The sequence below is a fragment of the Apus apus genome, chromosome 21 (genome assembly GCF_020740795.1).
Source record: "Apus apus isolate bApuApu2 chromosome 21, bApuApu2.pri.cur, whole genome shotgun sequence".
NCBI classification, from domain to species: Eukaryota; Metazoa; Chordata; class Aves; order Apodiformes; family Apodidae; genus Apus; species Apus apus.
In genome coordinates this window covers 5,899,221-5,912,282 of record NC_067302.1, presented here as the reverse complement: position 1 = coordinate 5,912,282, position 13,062 = coordinate 5,899,221, and the positions used below count along the sequence as shown (strand labels likewise).

Here is a 13,062-nt window from a genome sequence, read left to right as displayed (position 1 = left end):
TATTATTGGGCGTTTTGGTAGTTGCTGGAATTCAAAATTGCAACGAGTGTGTTGCCAGATCTCATCTCATCCTTGTCAGGAGCCCCCCCCAGGGTCTGTCCCCCCAGGTCGATGCTTGTTTGCGCCATTTGAGAGGCTGGAGGGGGAAGGTGGAGATGGGGAGACAGAGAATGAAGTTTGAAGGTGTTTGCTCAGTGCTGATCACCACTTCATAGGTTTCATGTTTGTTGGCAGTTACATTAAGGTTGCTCCATAAAATTCTTCATATTCAAACTAAATGACTTGCTTTCAAATGCTAGACTTGCATTTCCCTCTCCTTTCTCCCTTTTGTTCTGTGCTTGGTTTTTTCCCTGGTATCACACACCTGCCTGTTCATTGAGTTGTCTCCCTTCCCTGGCACCTCTCAGCTGGGTTTGGAGGGGCAGGAGCTGTCACTGTGCCGGGTCACAGGTGGTTGTTTTAATCGCAGGCTGCAGAAATGGGCTGTTTAATTGGTGTAATTTTGCAGAATGAAAAAACTCTTTTCAAAGGTATTTGTGTCGTGGAACGGAGGGAAAACTGCGTCCCTGGCTGGCATTTCCTAGAAAACACTTTGGTGTATAAACTGAGCTGAAATGATTCCAGTTACATTTGTTTCCAAAGCTTTTATTTTTTTCTAAACCAAATGGAACACGATCAGGTTTTTGAGCTACCAATTGCCATTTTTCTCTCCACATCCACCAAGACAGTTGATGAAAGAATGTTTCTTTTGCTATTCTGTCTCTGTATGTGCTGTTTTTGCTTTGTAGTAACTCAGGTTGGTGTGTCCCAGGGACATAATATGTGTCCAGACCCTGGGATTCCAGAGAGAGGCAAAAGAATAGGCAACGATTTTAGGTAAGAACCTCTTCTGTGTGTGTTTATGCATGCTGCAAAGCTGCTGTTCAAACCATTGTGTGTGCTCCTTGGCATCGTGTAGTCTGTTTTCAGAGACCATCTGCACACCTCTAAATGTGTGATGTCTGAAAAGCTTGCTGAGACTCCTGATGTGGAGGAATGAGTGTGTGTAAACGTGCATGTGTGTGTTTGGGAGACCGTGTCCCAGCTGAGGATCTGTAATGATCTCTCTCAGAGTATTTCTCTTCACAATATGGGCATTTAGCCAGGCTTGTGTAATCGATGCTTGTTGTCATTCCACCCCTCCAGTGAAGTGCAGAAAGAACTGTCTTAAACAGCAAAAAATGCTTCTCAAATTAGCTTAAGTCACAGCATGGCCGTGCCTCTGGTGGATTTGAGGTGACTTCTCAAAGCACTGGTACAGTTCCTTGTCAATAAGTGTATGTGGTGCTAGATAATTGTTTTCTTATAAAGTTTAAAACAATGCTGTTATTCCCTTGTAGTTGTTAGTGTTCATTTAAAGAGTGCAGGAATGAATTAGTGACAGTGAATCAATATTTAATCTTACTTTGCTGTCAATGGCTGTTTTGTTCACTGGAAGTGTCTTTCAATTTAACCTCGGTCTGTCAAATTCTCCTGAAATCCAGAAAATGGATCGGAGGGGTGAGGGTGGAGACAAGGGAGTTCCCAGTAGTCCTTAAAATGCCATAGGATGAATTTTCAGGAGCTGCAAACTAGCATTGTGTCACTCCAGTGAATAAGGCAGTATTGGCTTAAACCAGAAGAGGATCTGAATCTAAAGTGATTGAATAAGGAGCAAGGCTTTCAGTAGCAGATAAAGATCCTTGTTTTCTTTATAAGAATGCGGAGCATGTCACCTCTTGGGGCTGAGGATGTGCTCCCCCACTGAACACAGCCCACACTGGGGTTGTGTTGAAAGACTCAGACCTTTTTCTGGGCTGATCAGCACCCCAGGCAAACCGCCCCGTGCTCCAGCTGCTGCCTGCAGGGCCAGGGAGCTCCCTCTGTTCACCACTTGGAGAATCACTGGGGTAGTCAAAAGGGAGTGACAAACGTGTCTCTGCAAAGTGTCTGTGTTGCTGACTTCCCCCTTTGTTCTGGTTGCCAGGTTAGGCTCCAGCATCCAGTTCACCTGCAATGAGGGCTATGATTTGCAAGGCTCCAAAAGCATCACCTGCAAGAGAGTGAGCGACATAATTGTTGCCTGGAGTGACCACAGGCCAGTGTGCAGAGGTGAGAAGACCAAAAGATGTTACAGAGTTATTAAGACCAATGAAAAACCCATCTCCTTAATGTCCCTTCGTGCCTCACCCCTTCTGTCCTCAACTTTGTTGCTGCTTGGTGCACAGTGCTCTGACAATCATAGAATCGTTGAGTGGTTGAGGGTGGAAGGGACCCTGAAGATCATCAGGTTCCAACCTCCCTGCCATGAGCAGGGACCCTTCCAACTAGACCAGGCTGCACAAGCCTCATCCAACCTGCCCTTGAACACCTCCAGGGATGGGGCAGCCACAACCTGATGCATTTTTTTTTTTTTAATCCATAAATTCAGTTTTTAAGAAAAACAGCTGTTCCTGGGCATAGTGCAGCTGCTGAAGCTGTTCCCATTAACTGTGGAACTTCCTCAGTTCCTGGCTCTGGATCATATGGGTTATATTTGTGTCCTTCAAACCTGTGTACATCTGCACCTCTTCTCAGTACTTTCTCCCCTTCTGTTCTCTCTATTCCAGGTATTTATTTTTATGGGATAAAGAGGAGAGGGGACAAAAGGTGACAGCCTGAAGCAAAATGTGGAGAAGCTAAGCTGGGGTGAGATGCTGCTAAATGGGCCTTGCTGCCAGCAGGCAGTGATGTGGAATTACTTAGCCTGTGGTTCCTAACTAGCGTGATCCTGATTATCTTGTGGCCCAGCCAGGAGCCATCAGTGACTGGAGTTTTCTTTCATCAGGGAAAAAAAATCCTAATGCCTATTTTGCCCTTGGCCATTTGTTTTCATTCCCTCTCTGTCTCCAAAAGGTGGCATGCATAACTGTGATATTTGTGATGCTAATAATGAACAACTTGTAATATTTTTAATTAAATCCCTCTAAAGCTCTTAAAGTCATAAATTGCTATTTTTTCAGTTCTTTTTTCTTTAATTTTATCTGCAGATTTTTTTCAAGGCTTTGGAATCCCATCTAATTCTTGAAACAAGCCTGGAATAAATTGAATCAGTGTAAGAGGATATTTGGCATAAATATGTGACACTATAAAGGAAATTTATGGTGTCCTCTTGCAAGAGATAAGAGAGGATTTGCCTGCATTATTGTGATTCTCTGAATCAACTTAATTTTTTAAACTGCTAACTTTTAGGGTGTTTTTAAAAGTTTTCCATTTGCTTTTTCCTTCAGCTTTATGTAAACTTCTTTAGGTTTGTTCCATGTGTTACTGGGTATTGAGTTTCTCTCAAATTGCAGCAATCAGGGTGTCTGGTGTTCCAGCTTTGAACCCCCTTGTCTGTACCCATGTCTAATACCCAGTGATCAAAAACTTTCCCCACTGCTGGGAGACTGGTTTTCAGCTTCCCCATCTACAGCAGATTCCCTCTGGGGCCTGGGGAGTCTCACTTAATCCCTTTGTGTTCCTGTTACCCACTTTTAAAATGGGAACAGTGGGATTTGCCCTTTTTTTCCCTGTAAGATGGGATGGGACGTGTGACAGACTCCAGGATGGCGTCACAGAGGAGGGGACAGGCTGCTTCTCCATGGTCCCTTGTGACCACCTCTGTAGTTTGGCCAGGAGATCCTTTTCCATGCTTTACTGCCATTTGGAGAGGGGAAAAGAAAAAGCCTGCGGGTGCCACATGTGCAAAAATGGCTCCTTTGAGGTTTGAGAGAAATTAATTCTGAGGATCCATCGCAGCAGCAGAGGCAGTTACAAAACCAGGACACTGTTCTTCACATTTGCTGGTTAAATATTACATCAAAGGAATACCACAGGCAAGAATTCCCCCACTTAGCACTTTTCAGCTTCTGCTTTGCCTAAGATGTTTTTAAGTTAGGAAATGGAGCTGCCATCTTGGTTCTGAGTCCTCAGTCCTACCTAGATGAAGGCAGCCCTTATCTGACAAGGACTTGCTGTGCAGTGACGTTTTTTTTACCTGTAGTGAAAGGAAATTTGGCCTTCTGGGGACTTGGAAAAGGAGCTGGGATCTTCTGTATTGTGGCTTTTATTGTCCTCGACGTGAGAGTATTTCTGTGAGGGCTTTAATATAGTAAAAAATAAAAAAAATCAGTCTGAGCAGTAGAGAATGGCTTGTTGTTGGTTGGTCTGGTGGCCCATCTGTTTGATAGCTCCTGGAAACACCCCACTCACCTACTAATCCCTGATAAATCCTTCATCTCTGATACTACATGGAAAAAATAATCATCTTTTGGCTAGTGAAAACGACCCAGAGCAGCGATGTTTAACTTTCCCCCACCCTCCATGCTGTGTGCATCTCCACTTCTCTCTCCCCTGCATGCATCCCAAAGCTGAGAGACCTCCCCCCAAGTTCTGTCGTGTTTTGCCTCCACAGCCAGGATGTGTAACATGTACCTGCGGGGTCCCAGTGGTGTGATAACTTCTCCCAACTACCCCGTGCAGTACGATAACAACGCCTACTGCGTCTGGGTCATCACCGCGCTCAATCCGGCCAAGGTAGGTCTGGGAGATGTGTCTCCATGTCCTTACTCCAGTGCCTTAGTTGGAATGTTAGAACCCTCTGATGTTCAGCTGGTCAGGTTCCTGTTCCTGATGCTGGACTCCCCTCTGCCCCTGCAGACTCTGCCATGTGTTTCCCAGGTGTCTTTGAAGACCACGCCACATCACGTTCCCCCTCTGCTGAAAATTCACTTTCTTGAAGGGTGTAATTAAAAGTGAACATAATTATTTTTAATCGGAACCTCTCTGAGATGTTGGCGTGAATGGTGGAGAAGTGCCAAACACCTCAGCAAAGCAGCTCCTGAAGGCAGCTTGCAGGGGGGCAGGAAGGCTGTGCCAGGAATGCTGATCTTCCACTTTCCTGGTCCATAACCAAGAGGGATTTCAGCCCCCAGAGGGCAGAGGGAGGTGTGGTTCTGTCTGCTGCTGCTCATGCACGGTTGTAAACTTGTAAACAAGTCTCTTCTGTGTCCCCTGAGGTTTGGAAGAGGGGAGGTTAGTGGGGACTTTTTGTCGTCGCTGATCTGAGGTGTGATTCAAGTCTGTTGTTGCTGATCATGTGGAGAACAAAGCTTGATGGCCTTGAAATCAAGTCCTTGCCACCTTCTGCTGGTTTGGAGAGGGCCAATGTTCAGTGCCTCCCAGCTTTTTCCAGCCCTGCAAACTCAGCCTGTCCTCTCATCCAGATCTGTATGGGCATATAGGAGCAAAAACTACTTTCCTGTGTAGCTCAAAATACACTGTTTGAGGTGTTATTTACCATCTTCTCCTCTCAGAAGATGACAGACTTCATTCTCTTTAGTATCTAGGTTCCTACTAACATCATCTTCATTAGCTCATGAGCAAATCTTGCATGCCAGGCTCATGCTCTCCTGTTAATTGTGCCTTGGTCCTTGCCTCCGGACTGCCCTGCAAGTTGGCACTGCCTCCTGCTGCTGGTCCAAGGCAGGCATTTCACAAACGTGTGGGAATCCCAGGATCTCATCTTTTGCTAGAAGTTGTTATGGTCTGTAGAAACTGTTGGCACCCACCTGCAGTTGTAGCCTGCTGGCTGCTGCTGGTGGGATGGCCCCTCCTGTGTCCCCTCCCTGGGGAGCACTGGGCTGGCTGGGGAGCAGCTGCAGTTCTGCTGCTCTTTCCCCATTGACCTCGGCTCAAACCTTCAGGAAGTGCAGATCACGGGTGCATTATGATTTTAGTGAGTGTCCCTACGTTCCAATTTCAGAATGAGTTTGTATTTAAAGGGCTGTCATTAGCTGGTCAGCTCATCCGGCGGATGGCTTGGCTTGGCTGCACAGGGGCGTAGGAATGACCCAAATTCTGGGAAACTGGAGTGTGGAATCAGGATAATTTTTAGTGCTGATTTATTAGGAGTGATTTACTGGTTAATCAGACCCAGGAGGTTCTGCACCATCAGGGTAATGGGCAAGTGGAGAACAGACCACATATAACAGCAGCTATTACTGCTTCAGGTGTCAGCTGGGTTTTCAGCTCATGGCCTGCAGACCCTTGGGAATACTCTGCCTGTGCCTGGAAAGGTTATGGACCACATCAGCATCCTAGGCTGTGGTAGGGCTATTGTGCTTATTTTTGCTCAGCCTTGTCTTCAGCAAAATCCAGTTTTTGTGTATATAAATCTGTGTTTGGAGAGAAGCTGTGGTGAGCTAGATACAGACACACCCTGGGTTTTACATGGGCTAACGCTTCCTTTTGGGTTTTTAGGTACAAATCATGAAGGAGGGGATGGCAATTGCTTGTCAAGAGATACTTACGGGCCATGTCCACTGTTTTATTGACCCTTTGTCACATTGCTTTTGTGTTGAAATATTCAGAGTCTGATCTGCAGCTCTGTTCATTTGCTTTTCTGCCAGCCTGATGAACCAACTTTTCTGCTTTTCCTTCAGCAGTTTGATAGGACAATCTTCTCCTTTGGTGAGCTTCCTGGGCAGACTGTCTCATTGCTCAAAAACTTCCTCTTTGTGAATTTCTACTTAGGGAAGTTTTTCCTCTTCCCCTGGTTAGTTTCTTCCTCAGCTTTTAAACCTGACTAATGATAAACTGTTTCTTGGAAAACAAAATCTGCAAGTCCCAGGTTGGCCAGACCCGCAGCTGGTGTTGACTGTGCACAGTTCTTTTTCTCTTAAGTGATAAGTAGTTAATTAGTAATACCAGTTTATAAAGGGTTCCTGGATTTTGGGTCTTTCAAAAGATCCTGGGTGTGGGCCCAGGAGCTGGGGTGAGGCACAGACTTCCCCTGGCACTCCTCGGGATGGTGGGAAATGATGGAAACAAATCAATTGCCCTTAATATTTTCTGCTTTTTAAAGAATTCATTAAGGCTCCAGAAACTAAAGGTGTGTGGACAGGACTGTATCTGATGGGTGAAAACACAAAAAGACAAGTGGACTCCCTGGCAGGGATGGTATCTTAGTCCAGCAGGCAGCTCCCAGGGCTGGTGCACTGGCAGTGGGAGCTGCTGGTGTAGGAGTTTTAATGCCAGCTCAGTCACTGGAATTCCTGCCTAGCAAATCACATAGAGCTTTGCAGAGTGCACATAAAACCTTTGCTTACTAAAGCCCGTGTTAGAAACTGGAGAATTCACCTGCTCAAGTCCCATTGCCTCTGCGTGCAGAGGGATGGTCTCATCAGTGCTCCTTCCCCAAGGCCAAGGGAGGATTGAAGATGGATTAATTTAAATACCTGTAAAATATTTTGAAGGTAAAAAGCATTATGGGCCTGAGCTGAGGCCTGCTGGAGTTGGTGGTAATCTTTTTATTGACTTGAGTGGTCTTTGGATCAGGTCCTGTTATATGAAGCTTTTAATATGAGTGATGGGAAAACCACTGAGCTGAATTTCAGCCTCATTTGCAAGTCATCTGTTCTATATTTAGAAAAGAACTGGGAGCCAGATTCACTGAGCTACATAATCCCCTCAAAGTTTGCTGAGAAACCCACACAAACAGTATTAAGGGCGTAGTGCTCTTCAGTTGACAGCTTGGAATTGTTTCCCATACAGAAGGTGACACCAAACCTATCTGGGGGACGTTCTGGGTGTTCACTCTTCCTGCTGCTCCCCAGTGCCACGGGGATTAATTTCAACCACAGCGGGGAAAATAAATCACTGGGGAACTGAGAAATGCATATGGTAATTGGTGAATTTGCATCCAAGCTATTTCTGAACCTTCTTGACATGATGGATGCTACTGGTTGGGATTTCTCCCGGGGTTGTTCTCACCTGGAGTGGAAGTAGCCAAATAAAGCTCAGTCCAAACTTCCTGCGTCATCAGTGGTGAGAGACGGGCCCCCCCAGGGGATGAGTCATCCCAAATGAAGATGGATGCATGAGACTGGGGAGAAGGAGGGGAGATGAGTAATGTGTGCTTGTAAAGCATTTGAATGGAGCTGCAAGAGCTGCCATTCTTCACGGGGAGAATGATTGTGGCTTTCTCCTACGAATGTGACTGCACTTCAAACCACTTGGCAGGACGGAGCTGTAGAATCAGGTGTCACGTTCCAGCCTGTTTTCTTGACTTGCTAATTGCTTCCTGCCACTTCAGCAGCTTAAAATCGAGGTTTTGTGTCACCCGTGTATTTGTGTGTGCTGGTAGGTCTCTTGTTTAATGAATCATTAAATAATTTTCAGCTTTCAGACCAAAAAGAGAATAGGAAAATGAATAAATAAGTATTGTATTCAGCATCCTGTTTCTGTGCCATAAGGTTACAGTCTTCAGTGTACTAGGATGTAATTAGTTATTTAATTAGGGTCAGACTCCTTAAAATGCAGTTTCCTTGAATGACTGATTTAACTAATGATGTGTGCTGCTTTACAGCACTGTTCTTTGTATTAATTACAGTATTCCATCATTACATGGTTTACTAGTAATCTGCACAGGTTAATATTTTGGTACTCCTACTAAAATTAACAGTTCCAAACAGGCTTCTGTTTCACAGTCCTGGGCCTTTGGGGTAAAACCCTATTTTCAGAATGTCATGGCTAAAATATCTAATTTGCTTTTCCATGCATCTGAAAAGTATTAATTGCATTTCTGTGTAGAAGGCAGTGACACAGCACAGTTCCATCTGAACTATATATATATACACACCCATTATTTTCACAGAATCACAGAATCTTAGGGGTTGGCACAGGTACTGGGTGCAGTGTGTCCAGTGTTCATGTGCTCTCCTGGTTCTGGTCAGTTAAACTCCAAGAAACACAGTTCTCATTGATTTCTTCTGTTGTTGTGGACTTAAAGGACTTCTGTAAATGAAGGTCTTTTCCTTTTCTGTTTGTTCACCCTGTCCGAGGCTGGAGTAAGGACCTTTGTCCCCTAAGTCACATTGTAATTTTCAGTTATTTGTAAACAAAAGATTTCAAGAGCAGCCGAGAGACTTGGAACACAAACCTCTCCACTCCTGTGGGATTGCTGCTCCTAAATGGTAGGTAGAGGCTGCATAAATTGGGAGTGGAAGGTTCAGACAGAACACGAGAGAAAACACAGAAAATAAACAGCTGTGGACAGAGTTGATGGTGATGGCTGCATTTCCAGACAGCTTGAGACAATTTCCTTCAGTTGCCCCAGCAGTAATTCACATCAAGCCTTCCTTGGTCTCACAGGAGATTCTGAAAACTGGGAGAAGTATCTGAGCAACATAGAGCAAAAGAAAGGCTCCCATTTGCACCATGTGTAACAGACACACTCCCCTGTGCACATCCAGATCCATCACCATCATCTCTGGTTTATCAAAGAAATGGTACCTGGTGAAAAAAGGCATGCTGAAATCCCACCACGTGGGTCTTTATCAATCGAGTCAGCCAGAAAATCAATAGATAAAGCAGAAAAATCAGAGAGGTAGTTTCAGTAAGAGCTTGGTCTATCTGGGAAGAAGTGCTCCAGAGCCATAAAAAGTGAGGACAGTCACCTCTGGTGATGCCCTGAAGACACTGATGCTCTTATAAGGGGCTCCTCAATAGACAAATAAATAAACAAGACAAGAGGATCTGCTGGCTACCTTAGCAGTTGATTCATATTAACATGCTGCATCTTTGCCAGGTTATCAAACTCACCTTTGAAGAATTTGAACTAGAAAGAGGATATGACACTCTGACAGTGGGTGATGGAGGACAAGTCGGAGACCAGAAAACTGTGCTTTACGTGTAAGTAGCACGTCCTTTGTCCCTGTGAGAAATCCACACCTCGGGTTTGCCTGGCAAGTTGTAGTGGATGTGTTTGGGTGATGGGAGTCCCCTCTGCCTGCTGGACCTTTCTGGGTGGTTTTTGTGCTGTTTGTCATTTTGGTGGAGCTGACTGTTCCTGGTGTGTTTGTCCCCCAGCACATTCTTGCAGGCTTCAGATGACAGGAAAGGCTCATTCCTCTTGGCTTGGCTTCTCACAAGCTGCCTTTGTCAGGGCCCCTTAGAGAGAGGACAAGGGTTTCCCTGACCCATGTGTTGCACAACACATGAGCATCTATTTCTGGTGTCTGTTACTCTTTAGGCAGTTTTGAGGTTGGTTAGGCGGTTTGAGAGCTCTTGGCTGCTCAGAGGAAGGTGTGTGCTGGGACCTCTGAGTTTTGATGGAGGGTGGCAATCAGTGCCCACACCACAGAGAGAGTTTTCCCCCCTTAAATTTTCACATCTGTCTGAATTTTAGTTTTACATACACAGGGTGCTCCACCCTGAGTCTGCACCGTGCTAAAGAAGAGGTTGTAGTGGAAGTGGATCCCTGTGTAGCACAGGGTAAGTCAGGATCTTTTAAAACAGCCTCTAGAAAAATACCACAGTTGGAAAAAAAGTCAGTCTTGGTCACCTTTCAGAAGGCTGTTTATTCTCCCTAACCTGCTGATGTTTATGGTTTATATTTGCCCTTCCTCCAGTCAAGTCTCTGTTCCTTTTCTGAAGGGCCAGTGAGAAACCAAGTTGTGTATCATTCAGAAGTAGTTGTGATAATTGTGAAAAACATTCAGATCCACTTTACTGAAGGAGCAGGGATTCTGCTGTAGCTCCTCTGAACCATTGATATTCTGTGCAGCTTTATGGAAATCCAGAATTTCCAAGGCAGTTTGAGAGCTCCAGGCAGTGTCTCACCCTGCTGTGTCTGCTCGGAGCCACAGACCCGTGGCACAACCCGGGCCAGGAGCGGGGGCCTGGGAGCAGAGCGGGTCCTGAGCGGTGCTGAGCACGGTGCTGGTGCAGAGCTGGGCTGCTGCCTCAGCTTCTGACTGCAGGGCAGCTTTGGGCACCTGCAGGTCCCTTGCTCCTCAGAGGTGCCCCGTGTTCAGGTCCTGGCTGTTCCCCAGAGCCTGGCTCCCTGCTGCCGTGCAGCATCATCGCCTCTTGGGAGTGCAGGTGTGTTTGTCAAAGCCTCGGGTGTCTTGAAGGCACTTGCAAGGCCTTCTGGAGCTTTTGGACTTCTGGAGCTTTTGGACTTCTGGAAGGAATATTTGAAGTGATGAATAGGGTGTTGGAACCAGGGCCACCAGCTTCAGTGTCTCAACTTGGAAGACTCCCTTCTTTTCTATCTAATCAAACCACGCAGGAGCAAACAACTCTCCAGAAGCTCCTGCAAAGCTCTTGTACACTTTCCAACTAGTAGAGAATATTTAAAATTGTGTTCTTTAATTCCTCCTCTTCATTTGTTTTTCCACATGAATCAGCTGCCCACTCAGTTTTCACTTACCTTAATGTCTCCTTGTCTTTCTGGAATCTCTCTCTCTGAGGTTCACTTCTCTATGAATTTCTTTTCAGAACATGAACACTGGTGATGCTTAGGTCAGGAACTGTAACCTGCAATGTATATAAATGTAGAGTCTGATTATTGCAAAAGTGTTTGTAATTAAAGTGTCACAGAACATTTCACAGCTGCTTGGTCAAAATGTGCGAATTACTGCCAGGGGAGTCGTTTGTAATACCTTGCTGAAATGATTTCTCATTCCATCCCTTTTTGTTTGTCTAACTCCTGTGAAGATTCTCCTAGATTTTATTTTAATCACTGCACGTTCTCTCGCTCTGTACTAGCTACTCAACACCTTGCTAAAGCAAATTTGGAATATCTGAGACTGTCTGCACAAGTTGTAGTGTCTGGGTCTTCTCCCAGTGCAGAAGAACTTTCCATTAAATTGCTGATGCTAATCCTACCAGGGAAGTTTATTTTCATTCTGGGAGGATAAGTTGAAAACTAATGAAGTGTGAAAGAGGTGTGAAGACCACAGAAATACTCCATTTGTAGTGAAAGTTGTTGAAAGTCCACGGACCACTTTTCTCATCAGTTGCTGCTCTCTTACCTCCTGTCAGCTGAGTTTCTGTGCCGGGCTGGATATCCTTTGGATACAAGCTGTAGTGGTTTTTTTTTTGGAAGAATCAACAGGCAGAAATCTACCCCTGTCAAAGACAAGGGTTCAAGTTTTCTTACTGCTCTTCATTTATTCTCACCTAATCAAGAGGAGCTCTGTCCCACAGCCTTTCAAGTCAAGAAATACACTTGAATCAGCTTGCAAAGCAGCAGACGTTATCCCAAGCTGAGGGATGAAGGACCATTTGTTTCCAGCCTCACTCACATCCCTATAAAATGCATCTTGGAGAACATAACAGATTGTTAGGCTGAGTTTCTGACTTGTGGAGAAGATTTTTATTCCCCCAAGTAACAAGCACCCAAATCAATCATTCAGCTTGTTAAAGTGGAATGGGAAAACATGCAAAAACCTTTGAGGTGCCTTTTTTTGAAGGTTTTTCTCTTGGTATGTTCTTCATGTCTGCCTCTCTGCTGCCTAAATGACTTGAGAAGAATCAACAATAGCTTTTCTTCTGCACTCCTCCCCATCAAACTCTCTGGATGCAAAACAGTCATTAAAACACGATTAATTCTTATTTTAGCAGCACCCTGGGATCAGTAAAACTTCTCATGCAGGTCAAAGCAATAACAGAGCAAAAGAGGGCAGAACTGGGAGAGCTTTGATGGGCTTGGAAGACATGAGTGTGATTTCAGGGAGAAACACCTGAAGATTCAACAGCTGGAGTGTGAGTGGTGGCTGGTTTGTGTTAGAGTAGACCCTGGTGTGTCTGTGACTGGTGAACATCTCTGGCGTGGGAGGAGAGTTAAGTGCATGGCCAGGTTGGTCCCATTTGCTGTGTTAGGTACCTGTGAGGCTCTTGGAAAGAGCCTGGCACTCAGCAGGTAGCCAGAGGTAAGAATGTCAGGCAAGTAGAATAAATAGCCCAGCCCTTCAAGCAGTTGTTTGACTTCACTCCCACCAAAGGGGACCTGGGGTATCAGCCATCCTGTCCCCTCTTACCCAGGAGACTGGGAATGGCAACAATTACACCTGGAGGTTGCAAGTGACATGTATTCAGGGGATGCTGTCACCACCCTGCTGCTGGGGTGGTCCCTTGCACTTTTGCTTTGTGATAATTCAGCCTGGAGAGCTCAGGGATGGGTTTGATCAAGAAGTCCTTCAGGTGCTGCTGTTGCGCTGGAGAGCGGTGCCAGGC

The 13,062-nt window shown here is 45.4% G+C and overlaps 1 protein-coding gene across 1 annotated transcript in view; it reads left to right on the top strand.

Moving 5' to 3' along the window:
• The window catches only part of CSMD2 (CUB and Sushi multiple domains 2), a 262,798-nt gene that overhangs the window by 125,746 nt on the left and 123,990 nt on the right, over positions 1 to 13,062 (top strand). The window contains exons 8-11 of the mRNA XM_051638216.1: positions 789 to 876; positions 2,006 to 2,130; positions 4,454 to 4,575; positions 9,629 to 9,732. Of these exons, the coding sequence (XP_051494176.1) occupies positions 789 to 876; positions 2,006 to 2,130; positions 4,454 to 4,575; positions 9,629 to 9,732 (439 nt within the window). The remainder of the gene's footprint in view (positions 1 to 788; positions 877 to 2,005; positions 2,131 to 4,453; positions 4,576 to 9,628; positions 9,733 to 13,062) is intronic.